Source organism: Brassica napus, chromosome C7, assembly GCF_020379485.1.
Source record: "Brassica napus cultivar Da-Ae chromosome C7, Da-Ae, whole genome shotgun sequence".
Lineage (NCBI taxonomy): Eukaryota > Viridiplantae > Streptophyta > Magnoliopsida > Brassicales > Brassicaceae > Brassica > Brassica napus.
The window spans coordinates 2,040,648-2,057,934 of record NC_063450.1 but is presented as its reverse complement, the minus strand read 5'-3'; the positions used below and the strand labels follow the sequence as shown (position 1 = coordinate 2,057,934).

The 17,287-nt window shown below is 39.4% G+C and overlaps 1 protein-coding gene and 2 pseudogenes across 1 annotated transcript; all 3 read left to right on the top strand.

Annotated features, from left to right (window-relative positions):
- The first annotated feature begins 1,941 nt into the window (after positions 1-1,941).
- Positions 1,942-3,216, top strand: LOC106357475 (annotated as a pseudogene).
- A 1,940-nt stretch (positions 3,217-5,156) lies between these two features.
- LOC106407826 lies at positions 5,157-7,002 on the top strand. The gene has a single exon (XM_048762614.1). The coding sequence runs from the start codon at positions 6,299-6,301 to the stop codon at positions 6,869-6,871; it is 573 nt and encodes a 190-aa protein (XP_048618571.1). The 5' UTR covers positions 5,157-6,298; the 3' UTR covers positions 6,872-7,002.
- A 5,046-nt stretch (positions 7,003-12,048) lies between these two features.
- LOC106354867 overlaps positions 12,049-17,287 on the top strand; it is a 31,719-nt pseudogene continuing 26,480 nt past the window's right edge.

The window sequence follows — 17,287 nt, the reverse complement described above, 5'->3', positions numbered from 1 at the left end:
TGGTTTTAAAAAGGGATCTCTACAAAATAAAGACAAATAATAATAGGTATTAACATTTTTTTTTAAATGATAGTAATAAAATAATAACCTTTTAATAGATAAAAGACAAAATAGCAATGTCAGCAAGTAAACCTCGCATTAATATGAAAACAAGCAAAAGTAAATATAAATGTATAAAAATTCTATAAAATACGGATTTGTTATCATATATATCCTATTATCATAATTTGGGAAAAATATCTAGAAGGATTTGTTATCATATGTATCCTTCCTGTCATCCTTTTAGAGTAAGTATCATAGTTGTGGAGGCATATCTATTGTCTGTCTTCTATTATAAATGGCGTGGATGAGTTTTTTTTTTGAAACACAACTTAATTTCATTATTCTTCAAACTGCTTGATTACAACGATTAGAAGGAATTAACCATCCTCTTTGATTGAAAACATAAACTACAACAATGTAAACTAAACAAGATAATTCTTCAAACGAAGATGACAGCGGATTCGAGACGAAGCTTGAATGCGTCGGGGTAGCCTTCACGACAAAGTCGGACAGCATAGAAATAGTCACATATAGTGACTTTGAAGACCAGCTCTCATAGACGAGGAAGCTGAAACCGGAACTCAACAACGAGTTCGGGAATTCCTCTCCTTTCATAGAAAGGAGGTATGGTGATGACAAAGACCAAACCGGTGAACCCACCGGTAAACTATTCTTCGTAAAAGAAAAATATGGCATTAAGCTCAAGATAAAGGCCCCGGTGAACCCACCGGAAATCCTTTGCATCTTTGCCACACTTAACAAATCATCAAACAACGGTTTAAGATTTGGGGGGCCAGCAAGATGAATAACAGATTCACAGATCTTACAGGGCCAGGCCCAGAAGATTAACATTCTCGGCTTTGAACTCAACGCCTGCTTGATCGGGAGACTTGAAAGCTTAGGGTTCTTGCCGGAGTTGAAGGGGCAGTCGCCGGTTATGAAGCACGGCGTGTCAGATGATGGTAAGTTATTCTCCCCGGAGTCGACAAGACTCACAAGACCATCTATCGAAGATGGAGCAGAACTGTCGTCAGCGCATCGGACCTCGCCGTATCCATAGTAGAGTCTTTCAAAACGGGACCTTGTCGGGATGGAGGTGGTGGTTGTGAATTGAGGTGAGCTTTTCCATATCAACCAAAATGCTTCCAGATCTGAACGGCGGGTCAAGCGTGGAGCCCCACAGACAGCAGACGTTCGGTCACCGGAAACTAAAGGCGGAAGGAGGACTTGCGGTGGAAGGGAGGAAGAGATCCGTCGAAAATCTTCGGTTGAGAGTCTCTGAGTTTCGTTGATGGAGACAAGGCTCGCAGATCTGCACGAGACAAGCGAGGAGCCAAGGTAGTGGCTGCAGCGAGGGGAGGAAACGCTTGGACGAGATGTAGACCGGGAACCCCCGGAGAAACAAACAATTCCGGTGATATCCAAACCGCCAGAGAAAGCCATACGAGTCATCTCAAAGGAGGGAGGAGCCGAGCACGGAAAAGACAACACAAAAACTCCAAAAGAACTTGAGTAGACAGAGACCAGAGTGAAGAGAAGCATGGGAGGAAGGAAACAGAGGCGACGCCGGCGAGAAGATGCGCCGCCGGCGCCGTGAAACGGTGACTAAAGGGGTTTCTCGAGAATTGTGCCTGAGAGGTTTATTCTATGTTTTTTTGGGGTGTAAATGTTAATACTTCCGTGTAGGATCAAAAACTAAGCAAAAAGTACAGGGTTTAGTAAAATGATTTGGCGTGGATGAGTTATAACTGATATTTAAGGTCATAACTTGTGAACAAGAGTGGAAATCATCATCAAGAAATTTGTAAATTTTTCGAGGTAATATTACTATCGCTGATTACTATGTCTTTTCTATTGAGATAACTCTATATATTAGATGTGTTTTTGGACGTGCCCTAAAAAGTTGTATGTTTTTAGCTTTGAGTTTGTCTTGTCGCCATGAAGACAAAGGAGATAGAAGACAACAATAACGAAGGAGTGATCACAACCTTCAGACATAGCTTGGACTCAATTCCTCTTGATCTAATAAGCGATATACTCTTAAAGTTTCCTGCAAAATCCCTTGTCGAGTTCACATGTGTATCAAATACATGGTACTCCATAATCCGCAGCCAAATGTTCATAAAAACTTTCATGTCAATGTCTATCTCTCGACCACATATCCTTCTCACCTTCAAACGCAACCACAACGACGATAATGAACTGCTCTTCTTTTCGTCGCCTCATACTTCTCAAGTATCAAATGATTCATCATCAGTAGTGTCCAGACACGAGATGATGATATCAAGAACCTCTCCTGGTGATTACATAATCCATAGTCCTTCTGTCCGTGGCTTTCTATGTTGTTCTCATCAACATCAATACATGGTATGTAATCCAACTACAAGACAAGTCATAAACTTACCCGAGGATCATGGTTTTGACCATGGTACAATGAAATGTTATATGCATTTGGGATACGATCCAAGCAGTGATAAGTACAAAGTGTTGCGAATGGTCACCCAACCGGCGAGCAACTTAGTTTCTGAGCATAGTGTGTATAAATTGGAACGTCAACAATGTTCTTATTATCCGTGGAGGCGCGTTGAAGGTGGTATATCTAATTATATTCCTAGTTCTAATGGTGTATACATTAACGTAATTGTGTATTATGAAGCTAGGATAAAGCCATGGATTAGCTCTGTAGTACTGGTTACTTTTGATTTTGGTTCTGAGCGTTTTGGTCAGATTAAAACACCAGGAGAAAATTTTACTTGTCTAGCAAACTACAAAGGGAAACTAGCAGGCCTTAGTCTCCTAGGTAATAGTTTTAATTTGTGGGTTCTCGACGATGTGAAGGAGCAAACTTGGTCGAAAACAGATACATTTGTTTGTCCCATACTTTGTGGGATCTACAACTAAAATTTTCAGGAACCACTGATGCTGGGGAACTGGTTTTTGCGCCAAGTTCGTTTTCTGATGACTTCGATGTTTTCTATTTCGATATAAAGGAAAAGACAATGAGAAGAATTAAGGTTGAAGGGGTCACAAACGATGAGGAGTTTAGATGTCGTAGAAAACATCTTTGTTATGTGTCAATCTCATGTGACCATGTCGAAAATATTTACATGTATTAATTTAAAGTAAAAGTTGTTGTAATTAACTTTTTGTCATTTTTATCTCTTTTTATTTTTTATGTTTAGGCAACCTCATTAATTCCAATATATGAATTTCAAAGAGAGTTTAGCTATTGACGATATCTCTCCGTACTTTATGTTCAAACTTTATTCAAACCTAAATCATTGTTTTCCTAGAAATATCTTATGCAGCTTGATGATACTTCTTTTTTCCGTTAGGATTTGTGCTAGAGAAGTTTTTTCTTTTGATATTTTTGATATTCTGGACTACGGTTTAAGTATTATCTTTTCCTCAATAAACTAGATCTTCTAAGTTTGTATATATATATATGGTATAATTTGAAAAATATCCTATTTGTGTTTTTAAATTTGAAAAATACACTTTGTTTAATAATTTTTTATAACTACACTTTCTTATATATAAAAAGAGATTTGTATCCCCTTTTAATTTAAAAATGAAAAAAAAAACTAAATTTATTTTATGCTCTTGTTTTAGAGTTTTTTAAAAGCTAAATACAACCTAGTGAATCACAAAGCCATAGATCATATAAGTTAAAAAACCAAAACCTACACATGTCAGTACTGTGTGAATTACATAGGTTAGGCCATGATTATCGGAGTCCGTTACTTGGGTCTTTATGGATTTTGGGCCGAAAAATAAATCGAAAATGGGTTTAATTTTCCGGGACGGGTCTTAACTAAGGTCGATATTATGTCGTCCTTCCTTGCCACCTGTCGAGTGGAGATGAAGCGGAGACGTCGGTTTCGGGGAAACCCGACTTTCGTTTCCCAAATCGAACTCACCGTCTTCCCATTCTCTCTCGACGGCGACGCATGTTGCGATTTCATCGCTCATCTCTCCCGAATCTCTCCCGAATATCTCCTCTCATCTCTCCTCTCATCTCTCCTGAATCTCTCCTCTCATCTCTCCCGAATCTCTCCCGAATCTCTCCTCTCATCTCTCCTGAATCCCTCACGAATCCCGCACGAGTCAAACCCGAGTCTGTCTCCAACCTCATTCTCCGCCGCTTTCAATCAAAAAGGTATGTGTTCCTCTGTCGTTGTCTATCTAATTCCTCCGGATGTTGGGTTCGATGATTCTTTGTTGTGATGATTTGTTCGGTAGATTAGATTCATTTTCTCGATGTAGTTGCTCTGAATCAGGTTTCGTAGATTCGCTTTTGTGATGATATGTTCGGTTGATTAAGTTCAGTTTCTCTATTGTTTCCTCGCATGTTAGTTTCGTGTGAATCTTTGTTGTGATGAAATGTTAGGTAGTTTAAATTCTGTTTCTTTATTGAATGATGATGATGATCGTTGATGGTTTCTTTGATATTGTTTCCTTGTAGTTTATATGGTTTCTGTAACTTGTTAAGAAACTTGATATGTTTAAGATTTGTATTGAAGTAGAGGTGATAGCTTTGTAGTAGTTGTTTTTGGTTTTTTTGAAGGAAAGTTGATAGCTTTTAAATGTGTATTGAAGTAACAAAACTTATTGGTTACTCTTCTAGCTTTTGATCACACTGCAAACGTTTTGAAAGCGACCTGAGAGCTTCTAAAACATTAATTGAAGTTAAAAAAAAATTAATATTGTTAAAGATTTGAATGTAACTGTTTTGGAACGAGGTTGCCATGTTTGTATTTCGGTTTTGAAGTTAGTTTAACGAAATTGTGTTGTCTGCTTGGATTGTAGTTCCATTTGTAGCTTATAGGTTTGGTAGTTGTAGTTTATTACTAGAGGTGATAGCTTTCGTACTAAAATTTAATGATCCATTAAACTAGAGCTGATATCTTTGTAGTTGTAGTTTAGTAATAACTTCTGATTAGACATAGGTAGATAATGGTTAGTTGGTTTTGGAGTTATTACTTGTTTAATTTCTCCTATTAAATCCCCTAGAAAACACTTGTGGTTTATTATCTCCAAATCGTCTATCCCTTCTCTTTGAGAACACTAAAACGTTCTCTTTGAGAACACTAAAACGTTCCCATTCGCTATAATCTCTTCTCTTCTTCTTCCTATGGATCCAAGGAATCCATATAGCCAGAATTCTGGTTATATGGGGCTTCTTAACAACGTTCACAATAATAATGTTCAGAAAAACATTCCTTATGAAAGTTATCCTTCCACTGTCGACATTGGCGCCTCAGAAATCCCTCCTTTTAGTTCCCAACAGTCTGAGTCTCCATCCCAACCTGAGGACACACCTGTGGAGCGTATGGTGAGAAGGAAATGGACGCCGCGTGATGACGAGGTTGTGATTAGTGCGTGGCTTAACACATCAAAGGACGCCGTTGTCGGAAATTCTATGAAGTTACAGACCTTCGGGAGACGCGTTGATGAGTACTTTGCAGCAACTCTTCATGAAAAGATAGAGAATGTTCATTGTAAGCAGAGGTGGCACAGAATCAATGATCAGACGAACAAGTTCTGTGCCGCATTCGCTGCTGCAGAGAGACAAATAACCAGCGGTCAGAGTGACAATGACGTCCTAAAGCTGGCTCATGATATCTTCTACTCTGATCAGGGTCAGAAGTTTACCCTCGAGCACGCATGGTGTGTCCTGCAGCACGAAAAAAGTGGATAAGCCTTAACACACCTACGCCCACCGGTTCAAAGAGAAAGAGTGGGGAGGTCAGTTCCCAAAATTCAAGCGCAGCTGTGGGTGAGGTCAGTTCCGACTCTTCAATGCGTCCTGAAGGTATCAAGGCTGCGAAAGCAAGCAGGATATTAGAAAAGGAAAGGCTATTGAGGACTATAAGACCATTATGGAGGGCAAGATGGAAGAACTGGCGAGGAAGGAGAAACTGTCTAAGCTGGCGATATTATACACTCTCCTTGCTAAGAAGGATCCACTAAGTTTGAGTGAAGAAACTGTTAAGAACAAGCTGTTGGTCGATCTGTTCTAGTTTTACAAGTTCTAAGTCTCTATCTTCTGTAATATGTTTCAAAATGTTGCTTTTGTCATCGTCTAGGTTCTAGTTTTATAAGTTCTAGGTTTGTCTCTTGTGTGATATGTTCTATGTTTGATATAATGATAATTTCCATTTCGTAAGACTCGTATCAGTTTCTGTCTTGTGTTCTAAGCTTGTGAAAAAATATATTTTTGTTTGTGTTCTAAGCTTTTTATTATTTTCAGGACATGGGATTGGATTATAGCTACACGCAGCCATCTGATTCAGAGGATTATGGTTTAGGGAACACAGCCGTCAGTGGCCACAGCTCCACAGAAATGAATATACTCGTGGACCAAGCAGAGATCGAAGCCACGCGGGTTCAGTACCCTCCACAGCCGGAGGTTGAGTTCGGCTTCCCCAAGGAATGTTACTGTGGTCGCGAACCGGTTATTAGGACATCTGTCTCAAGAACTGACCCTGGGAGAAGGTTCTACACCTGTGAGAACATCGACGATGGAGACTGCCATGTATACAAGTGGTGGGATGTAGCGGCTACAAAGGAGATCAAAGCAATAGGTACACAGTATGCTCTGCTTTCTGATAAGGTGGACTATATTGCGGCTGTTAGTGACTACGAGTCAGAACTAAACCAGGTAAAAGATCTCCATCATGAGACTGAACTGAAGTTGGTTGTGCTTGAGAAGACTCTCGCTGAGTTATCAAAGAAAATTTCTCCGTTTGGTAATCGGTTTGAAGTCGTACTAGGTGGTCTGGTTCTTGTAGTAATGGTAATGGCTGTGTTTGTAATGTTTAAGTAGGTTTGAACTAAGAGGAGAGTGAACTAAGTAGCTTGGTGTTTTGGATAAGTGGTGTTTCGTACGACGTATAAATTGATCATGTATTTTGGATAATGTATTTGTTGCAATGAACAAGGAGACTTATAAATTGATCATGTGATGTTTTATAAGTACTATGTTTTGTTATTTCTAATTGATCATGTGATGTTTTTCAATCTTATGTCAACACATTTGTTTCGTTTTTCATCACCAACCAAACAAAGAACATGTGTTTCATTTTTCATCACCAACCAAACAAAGAATATCTATACCTAACAATCACACACTAAGTTTAATAACCCGTGACTCTCCATCACATGTCATTGTTTCTTTCATCACCAACTCACGGACTTGCACAACAAAATATGTATAAATATGAGCTTGCTCTTGTGATGACAAATACATAAACAATTACATCCCACTTCTCTCTTATTTCCTTACCAATTTCACAAAAAAATTCTTCTCCCTTATTTCCTAAACAATCACATCCCACTTCTCGATATATTAAAAATGGCATCTTCATCCCATTATCATTACCACAGAGATGATGATGATGATGATTTTGATAACCCCATTGAAGATTTTTTAAACAACTCTAATCCTATACCAGAACCAGAAGAGCGGAAAAAGCGTATTTTTATAGAGAGAAACCGAGAAGAAGGCCACATCCAGCTTTGGAATGATTATTTTAGCGAGAATCCAACATTCTCTACCAATTTTTTCCGGCGACGGTTTGGGATGAACAAAGAATTGTTCCTCCGTATTGTGCATCATCTCTCCACAGAAATACCGTATTTCCGACCATCAGAAGATGCAACCGGACGGTCAAGTCTTTCACCTCTACAAAAATGTACTGCAGCAATTCGACAATTGGCAGACGGTGGTGCGGCTGATACAGTAGACGAATATATCCGTCTTGCTGAAACAATGGCTCGAAAATGTTTGCACAATACCGCCGGAATAATCACCTTGTTTGGCGGTGAATACCTACGGCATCCCACACCGGAGGATCTGGAAAGACTACTACATATTGGAGAAGAACGTGGATTTCCGGGGATGATTGGAAGCATCGACTGTATGCATTGGGAGTGGAAGAATTGTCCTACCGCTTGGAAAGGAATGTATTCACGAGGCACCGGAAAACCAACTATTGTCTTGGAAGCGGTAGCTTCGTATGACCTCTGGATATGGCACGCGTTTTTTGGAGGTCCAGGTACTATGAACGATCTTAATATTCTTGATCGATCACCTGTTTTTGATGGCATTATTAACGGCATCGCACCACAAGTAAACTATAATGTCAACGAAACGGAGTACCATCTGCCATATTATCTAACAGATGGTATTTATCCAAAATGAGCGACTTTTATTCAATCTATTCGACTACCACAAACTGAAAAACAGTCATTGTTTGCTAAGTCCCAAGAATCAGTTCGAAAAGATGTTGAGCGTGCCTTCGGAGTCCTGCAAGCAAGATTTGCCGTTGTCAAAAATCCATCTAAGTTATGGGATAAAGAGAAAATAGGAAATATTATGAGAGCATGTATCATACTCCATAATATGATTGTCGGAGATAAACGTTCATCATTCACTCAGTATAACAAATTTGAGTTTCAAGAAAGAGAAGAAGTGGATACATTTTCCGTCAACATGCCTTCGAATCTCGGCAGTACAATGGATCGTCGAACGAGCCTTCGGAATAGACAAGCCCATGAACAATTAAAAAATGATCTGATTGAAAATATTTGGGCTAAATTTGGACATTTTACAAATAACATATAATTTATAAGTTTCTATGATTTGAAAAAGTTGTGTGTTTGCTTTTATTTCTAAAGTTTGTATTTCTTTTTTTTAATGTAATGTAATAAAATGTTTGTAATTTTCTATTAAATGAATGAATTTGTTTTTCTTATTAGTTATTCAACTTAAAATGATAATATGTTTAATCTTATATATGTTACTAGTTATTTAAAAAAAAAAATTAACCTAAGGACCAACAAAAAGTCCCACCAATAATCACCATTTTCATTAAAAATCTTTAACAATGTCCTAATCTATAAATAACAATAAAAAACTCTAAGGACCACCAATTAAGTCCTATTGATAATCATGCTCTTAGATACGTAGTGTACAATTTTGCTTCAGTTATGTTCCCTTGACGAAAATTATTGTACTTCATACATATGAATGTACATAAAAGAAGAAATTTATGTCGCGTTCTTCACTAAATCTCATGAATTACATATTGAAAATTTTGTCTTTTGTTAAAGTTGAAAACGGGAAGGTGAAGCTTGATATATATTTTAGAATAAGCCATGAATAGCTCAAAAGATGTTCTGTTACAAGTTTCAACATGAATCTTTCTAGTCGTTTCTTTTTTTACTCCTACGCATCATCACATCAATAGACAGAGCTCCCCTGCGAATAAAATAGAGCTCCTTCTTGTTCCATAAGCTAAGAAGTTTAGGCAATACCAGTTGTTCGTTAACACTTTCGTAGAACTGCACATTGAGTAAAATATTTTATATGTGGATGGAATAACTGAACAAATAGTTATAGTGGCATCCAATCTGAAAGTAGATTCTAATGAAAGCTACCTTGTGTGACACAAAGTCCAGAGACTCTGCATGATTATGCTGGTGACATAATTCATTTAGTTATTAACAAACCAAAAGCTGGTTTGGACAGGGTGATTGTGGTCGAGTGGTAAGGAGACGGGACTGGGACGCCAACACGTTTCAGGTTTGATCCACCTGCTGCGCGAAACTAAGTCACAATTATCCTATTAGATATGTGCCTACGCTTTAGGAACCATTTGAATATCCAGAGAAATGGTCTATCCGTGGGCTGTACCTCCCATTGGAGATTAATCTGTGCCTCTCTAAGGGCCTGGGGTACCCCAGGTTAATCAAAAAAAAAAAAGCTGGTTTGATGGTATATCGTTACTAGTTTTCTTGGACGGGATAATTGGCTTGTACAAGGTACGAGTTCTATTTCTAAGGTCTGCTTTTTGAAGAACGCTAAAATGCCAAGGTGTCCCATGGGAAAAGAAGGACCGAATTCTGGGCAGAAAATATACGAATATTGCATTTTGGTTATGTTAAATTCAGGATTGAGGTCTATACTTATGTAATTGTTGAACACAAGATACGACGAGATTAGAAAACGAGAAAATACAAAAAATGAACTACACCTAATTAAGGACATAGTGAAGAAATAAAACAGTCGTGAATGACACAAAATGGAGAACTAGAGGAAAATATAGGAAGAAGGAGAAGATACGACGAGATCAAACAAGAACGTTTTGTTTAAAAAAAAAATCTACAAAAAATATTATATAAGATATTGTGTGTTAATAGTATTGTTTAAAAGACAAAATCAAATCTTGTTGAGTTTGTTAAATTTGAATATTTAAATAATTATGTTGACAAATTAAATATAGAGAAAAAGACAAAAATAGCACTAAATCAAGTTTATGTTCCCAAACTAGCATTCAAGGTCAAAAGTCACAAAAATAACACTTAATGTTTTATCAAAAGTCACAAACTTAGGGTTTAGAGTTAAAGGGTGGGGTTTAGGATTTATGGTTTAGGGTTTAGGATTTAGAGTTTAGGGTTTAGGGTTTAGATTTTAGGGTTTAGGGTTTAGGGTTTAGGGTTTAGAGTTTAGGGTTAGGGTTTATGGTTTAGGGTTTAGGGTTTATGGTTTATGGTTTAGGGTTTAGAGTTTAGGGTTTAAAGTTTAGGGTTTAGGGTTTAGAGTTGAGAAATGAGATTTTAGGGATAAGATTTCAAATTTTGAAAAATAAAAAAATTAAAATTTTCAAAGGATAAACTTAGAAAGGTGCTATTTTGGTCGTTTTAGTTTTTGAGTGCTATTTTGTGATATAAACTTAGAAATGTGCTATTTTAGAGATTTGCCCTTAAATATATTACAGTAGCTTTAATATTTTATTAGATAATTTTGTCATTTCATGTATACAAAAGTTTAGTTTTCAAAAATTTTTAATAGTAGTGTAATTTTCAAAATAAAATCTCATACAAATGTATTTTTCCAAATTTTCCGTATCTATTATGACATTTGAGATTGAAGATCACAACTTTTATTCATTTATCTCAAGGAGTTTTTGCTTTCTAAAACTCTTGTTCTCGGCTAGATTATATTGTTTGCAACTATTTCGAGTCTTGTGTTTCGTTTTGGCGATGTTATAGACTCAATATTTGTCGTTATTGACAGTTTCCAGAGATGGTATTTTTTATTCCATGCAAACGCACTAAAGAGGCAGTGAAAATTGGTCTGAAACTTTGAAAGTCATCGGATGAAGTCTGAGCTCCATAGGCGGTTGAAAAGCTTGAACAGAGTCGACATGCTGACTTGTCTGACGGCTGCCAGCGGTAAGTTCATCGGGAAAGGTCCCCGTGAACCAACACACAGCGGTGGTGAGAGAACCCTCTCCACTTATCTTTACAGAAAGGACTAACCGGAGGAAAAAGTTCACCGGGAAGACTACAATAAGGAGCCACAAAGCTCATCTTTGTCTTGAAGTCAGTCGATGTCTCCTTCCTCCGATATTCCAAAGGAGACGAACAGGAGCATGAGGGTGAAGGAGGCGAGCAGCTCCGGCGGAGGTACCCAACGCTAGCGAGAAACCGTCGGCGGCGGAGAGCATAGATCTGGAAGTGGTCTCGAAGTTCAAGCTTGAGAGGCTAAAAGTATCTCCAACCTCGCACAGTATTTTACTCCAAATGGAGAAGAAAATGGAGCAATTAACTAAAAATATTAAAATTAACTAAAAATATTAAAAAATATATATAAGCATGCAAAACTAGGATTAAAATATTAAATAACACTAAAAATTTGAAAAATAATAAAATGATATAAATATAATCTAAGAAAATACATAAATAATGTTTTATAATTTATTATTTTTGTGTTTTTGTCTAACTATTTTTAATATCTAAATCATTGATAGTATATAATTTTTGTTGGCTATTTTTATTTTGTTTAAGTTTTATGAGTTGTGATGTTTATAATCATTTTAGTGCCACTACATTTTTTTTCAGTCCGTAAATAGAATAAATGTTTAATTTCAGATCCAAATGTCTTAATTTGATTATTATTATTATAGAAAAGATTTTAATCCCATAAATAAAACTATAAAACAAGAAAAATATAATTTAATACATTAATTACCAATATGAATATTGAAGTTTTATAATTTATAATATTAATTTTAAAAAATTATTTAATTTAATGATTTTCTTATAAAAATAGATATAATTTGGGAAAATATCTATAAGGATTCGTTATCAAATTTATCCTTGTCATCCTTTTAAAGTAAATATCAGAGTTGTGGAGGCATACCTATTGTGTTTGTCCTCCATTTTTAAAAGGCGTGAGTATAACCGATATTTTAGGGTCCGAACCAAAAATAATACATGTGAACGACTTTATCAAGAAATTCTCGAGGTAATATTTTCTTGGAGTATCAAATTCAAGTTTGTATCATTTGAAATATAAGCGTTTGTTGTTTAGATTACTCAATATACTATTAGATATTTTTGGATGTGCTTTTTAGTAGTATCTTTTTTTTTTCATGAAAAAAGTAGTATATTTTTAGGTTTAATTAATTTTTTTTTGTTAAGTAAGGTTTAATTTTGTCTTCTCACCATGGAGGCAAAGGAAACAGAAGACAACAATAGCGAAGGAGTGATCACAACCGTCAAAAACAGCTTGGGGTGGATCCCTCTGGATCTAACGAGCCTGATACTCTTAAAACTACCTGCAAAATCCCTTGTTAGTTCACATGTGTATCGAAGACATGGTATTCCATAATCCGTAGCAAAATGTTCATAAACACTTTCATGTCTATGTCTATCTCTCGACCTCGTCTCCTTCTCACCTACAAACGCAATGAAAATAACGGAAATGAACTGATCTTCTTTTCGTTGCCTCATATTTCTCAAGAATCAAATGATCCATCATCAGTAGTGTCCAGTCACGAGATGACGATATCAAAAACCTCTCCTGGTGATTACATAATCCATAGTCCTTCTGTCCGAGGCTTTATATGTTGTTCTCATCAACATCAATACATGGTATGTAATCCAACTACCAGACAAGTCATAAACTTACCCAAGGATCATGGTTTTGACCATGGTACAATGAAATGTTACATGCATTTGGGATACGATCCAAGCAATGATAAGTACAAAGTATTGCGAATGGTCACACAACCCTGGACCAACTTCGTTTATGAGCATAGTGTATATACACAGTGATGTGCCCCAGGATCAGTCCATGGAATCAGACCAGTACGAGGATCAGAACGTCAGGAACAATTCAATTGAGGTTCACACTACAAGAAAACACAACTATAGCGACGAAATTTAACGAGGAAAATTAATCCTCGTAAATTTACGTCGACTTTATGAAAATCTTACGAAGAAATTTAAAAGCAACGTTAATTCGTCGTAAAATAACAAGGAAACGATTTCGTCGTAAAAACGACGTAACATAACGTTGTTTTTACGAGAAAAGATGGATTCCTAGTAAGTTCGATGTTGAGGTCAAAAACGGTTACGACGAAGTTAACGTCCAAATCCCCGAAGAAGAAAAAAGTAGAAAAACTTCTTCGACAACTACTTTTTCGAAATAGATTCTTCTCTACGAAAAGCTTTACGGAGGAAACGCGAGTCATCGAACAAAAGCCCAAAAAGGATCGTTACGCAACGACCGAACACGAGCTCCATTCGGTCGCTACGTAGCGTCCAAGTTCGAGCCAAGGCTCGGTCGCTACATAGCGACTGAACGTCCATTCCGTTCGGTCGCTACGTAGCGACCAGGCTCGAGCCAAAGCTCGGTCGCAATGTAGCGACCGAGATCGAGCCAAAGCTCGGTCGCTACGTAGCGACCAAGCAATCGCTCCGTCGCTACGTAGCGACCAAGCAATCGCTCGGTCGCTACGTAGCGACCGAGCTCGAACCAAAGTTCGGTCGCTGCGTAGCGACCGAGCTCTTCCAAAACGTCGATACGACATCAGTTCATGCATTCTCGTCTACCCTTCGATGCTATCTCCCGAATACCGTAGCGAACCCATCTCACGTTTCCCGCCATTTCTAAGTTATCAGTAAAACTTTACCGTAAAAACCGCGGAAAGTTCATTCTTTATCGAAAGAAGCCGTAATAAACGCTTCGAGTCGGAAGACGGCCCAAAGGAACCTAAGACACGACTCGAGGCCCAACTTACGATTTATTAACCAACAGCCCGTAAACCGCATGTCGGTTTACGCTAGGTTCGCAAGGGAAGATAGTTGTCAAGTTTCCGCGGATAAATACGAAATGTTGAAGATAATTACGAAGATCGGAAAAAATGGAATATCTCCATTTTTATGCTATGGCGGCTTAAGGGCAGAAGAGGAAAAGCGTAAACCGACCTTGGAGCCAGTATATAAGGGGTCCTAGGCGAGAGGCATAGGAGGACTTTTCTCAGAGCAAACTTAGCACTTAGAGCGATTTAGGCATATTTCCGTTTTTGTTATTCGAGCTGCGCCTCAACTAGGTTATTGCCGTCTTAGGGTTTTAGAACTAGGAATCTCGCCGACAGCTCTCGTAGCCCAGGCTCTTACCTTGTTGTAACGCTCAAACGCGAATTCGGAATAAGATCTACTTTGCTATCTTTTCGATTTCTTATACTTTATCGTTGTCATTATTGTGTTCTGATTGCTTGGCGTGTGGTATTAGCAGATATCCGAGACCTCTGGGAAATTAGGGTTTTCCTAGTTTCCTTATTTAAACGGAAATCGACAGTGCGAATTTCGGTTCCCACAGTTTGGCGCTAGAAGGAGGGGGATACAGATCAATCTAACTCTCAACCACATCACGCTCAACCAGACATGTCAACTGACGACACGGATAATGTGTAGACCCCTCTTAACGGAGGCAGCAGCACTGATCTCCACACTCCCGCAGCGGACATATCCGTGGCCAACGCACCAGCCAACGCCGCGGCCCTCGAGGAGTTTAAAAAGATGTTCGCCACCTACGAAAAAAGGTCGGAAGAACAGGATAAGCTCGCGAGCACCTTGACCAAACAAGTTGAAACTTTAACGGCAAGGACTCGAGCAATCCGCCCCCGTGGAACCACTAAAGTCCGCGGGAAAAGACTCGACTTTGCAACCCCACTCAACAGGCCTGGAGCCGCCCAGGAACGACCTTCAGGTCAAAACCCTAGCGAGAAGTCTCCCGTCGAAAAGGGAAACTCCGAAAGCCCTCCGCCTCCCGCGAAGGTTTCGGGGGACAACAGAGTCGAGCAAGTCGACCTGGATCCTAGCGATGTCTCCAACAATACTGATGAGGACGCCGGCAGACATCCAAGAAGGACCAGAAGCCGATTCACTCGGGAAAGCTCTCCGTTCGACAAACCAATGACAGAAGAGGAGGAAATCCTCTATTGGAACGAACATGAAGAGCTGGGTGAAAAACAAACCGAGCTCACTCGCAGTAAACGCCGACAAGCGCAGAAATCTGCTGACGAGACGTAAGATATACGCGATCTTCGCGACTATATCACCAAGACTGCGGCATAAGTAAGAGCCGTAAAATCCCAAATCCATCACACTACGAGCGCGGCCCCCGAGATCGACCGGCTGCTGGAAGGGGCTCGGAAGACCCCTTTCACCGCTCGCATCTCAGATACAAGGGTATCCGATCCAGGAAAAATCAAAGTACCGAAGTATGATGGTACGACCGATCCGTGAGCGCACCTTCAGACTTTCCACATCACGATGGGAAGAGCGAGGCTGAAGGACGGCGAGAGAGACGCCGGCTACTGCCGCCTATTCGTCGTGAATCTAGAAGGAATAGCCCTCGAATGGTTCACGCCCCTTAAGCAAAACTCTATCGGGAGTTTCCGACAGCTCGCATCGGAATTTCTCAAGCAATACTCTATGTTCATAGATAGAGAAACTTCTGATGTCGATCTCTGGAGTCTGTCCCAGAGGGAAGAGGAACTCCTCCGCGAGTTCATCAGCCGATCCATGTTGGTAATGTCCAGGGTCAGCGGGATAAGCGACATGGTGGCCATCAATGCACTCAGAAAGGCGCTCTGGTACAAGTCGAAATTCAGAAAATGGATATCCCTCGAAAAACCGCGGACGATCCAAGACGCCCTCCACAAGGCAACGGACTACATCATGATCGAGGAAGAAACGAAAATCTTATCATAAAAACATAAGTCGGCGAGATCGTCCTCAAAAGATGTAGACCCAAAAACGAGGTAGAAGAACCCCCGTAACGAGAAGTATGTCCATCACGAGGGGGAAGAACTCCAAGGAGCGCATAATTACGCGATCGGCTCAGACCAGGGCCAAACCACGGGTAATACATGGACTCGCAACCAAGGATATGATGAAAACACCTTCTGCGAGTTCCACCAGTCCCGAGGACACTCCACGACTAACTGTAAGGTCTTGGGAGCAAGGCTGGCCGCGAAGCTACTAGCCAGAGAACTCTCGGAAGTGACCAGTGTGAAAGATCTCATCCTCGAGACCGATCGCCCCCCGAAGACGGACATAAATCTTCCCGCGGAGAGATCTCCCCAAAAAAACCAATCTGGGGATAAATGCGTGTGGGAACCGAAATTCGCACTGTTGATTTCCGTTTAAATAAGGAAACTAGGAAAACCCTAATTTCCCAGAGGTCCCGGATATCTGCTAATACCACACGCCAAGCAAATCAGAACACGATAATGACAACGAAGAAGTATAAAAATCGTAAGAAGAGAGCAAAGAGAAGTCTTATTCCGAATTTGTGTATGAGCGTTTACAACAAGGTATAAGCCTGGGCTCGAGAGCTGTCGGCGAGATTCCTAGTTCTAGCAACCCTAAGACGGCTAAACCTAATTGAGTCGCAGCTCAAAATAACAAAAACGGAAAGTTGCCTAATTGCTCTAAGTACTAAGTTTGCTGTGAAAAAGTTCCTCTTCATGCTTCTCGCCTAGGACCCCTTATAAACTGGCTCCAAGGTCGGTTTACGCCTTTCCTCTTCTGCCCTTAAGCCGCCGTAGCATAAAAATAGAGATATTCCATTTTTTCCGATCTTCGTAATTATCTTCAAAATTTCGTATTTATCCGCGGAAACTTGACATTTATCTTCCCTTGCGAACCAAGCGTAAACCGACATGCGGTTTACGAGCTGTTGGCTAAGAAATCGTAAGTTGGGCCTTGAGTCGTGTCTTAGGTCCCTTTGGGCCGTCTTTCGACTCGAAACGTTTCTTACGGCTTCTTTCGAAAAAGAATGAACTTTCCGCGGTTTTTATGGTAAAGTTTGATTGATAACTTAGAAATGGCGGGGAACGTGAGATGGGTTCGCTACGGTATTCGAGAGATAGCATCGAAG

What these genes read in the sequence shown, in the direction of transcription:
- LOC106407826 (XM_048762614.1), top strand. Translation starts at nt 6,299, where the DNA reads ATGGGATTGGATTATAGCTACACGCAGCCATCTGATTCAGAGGATTAT.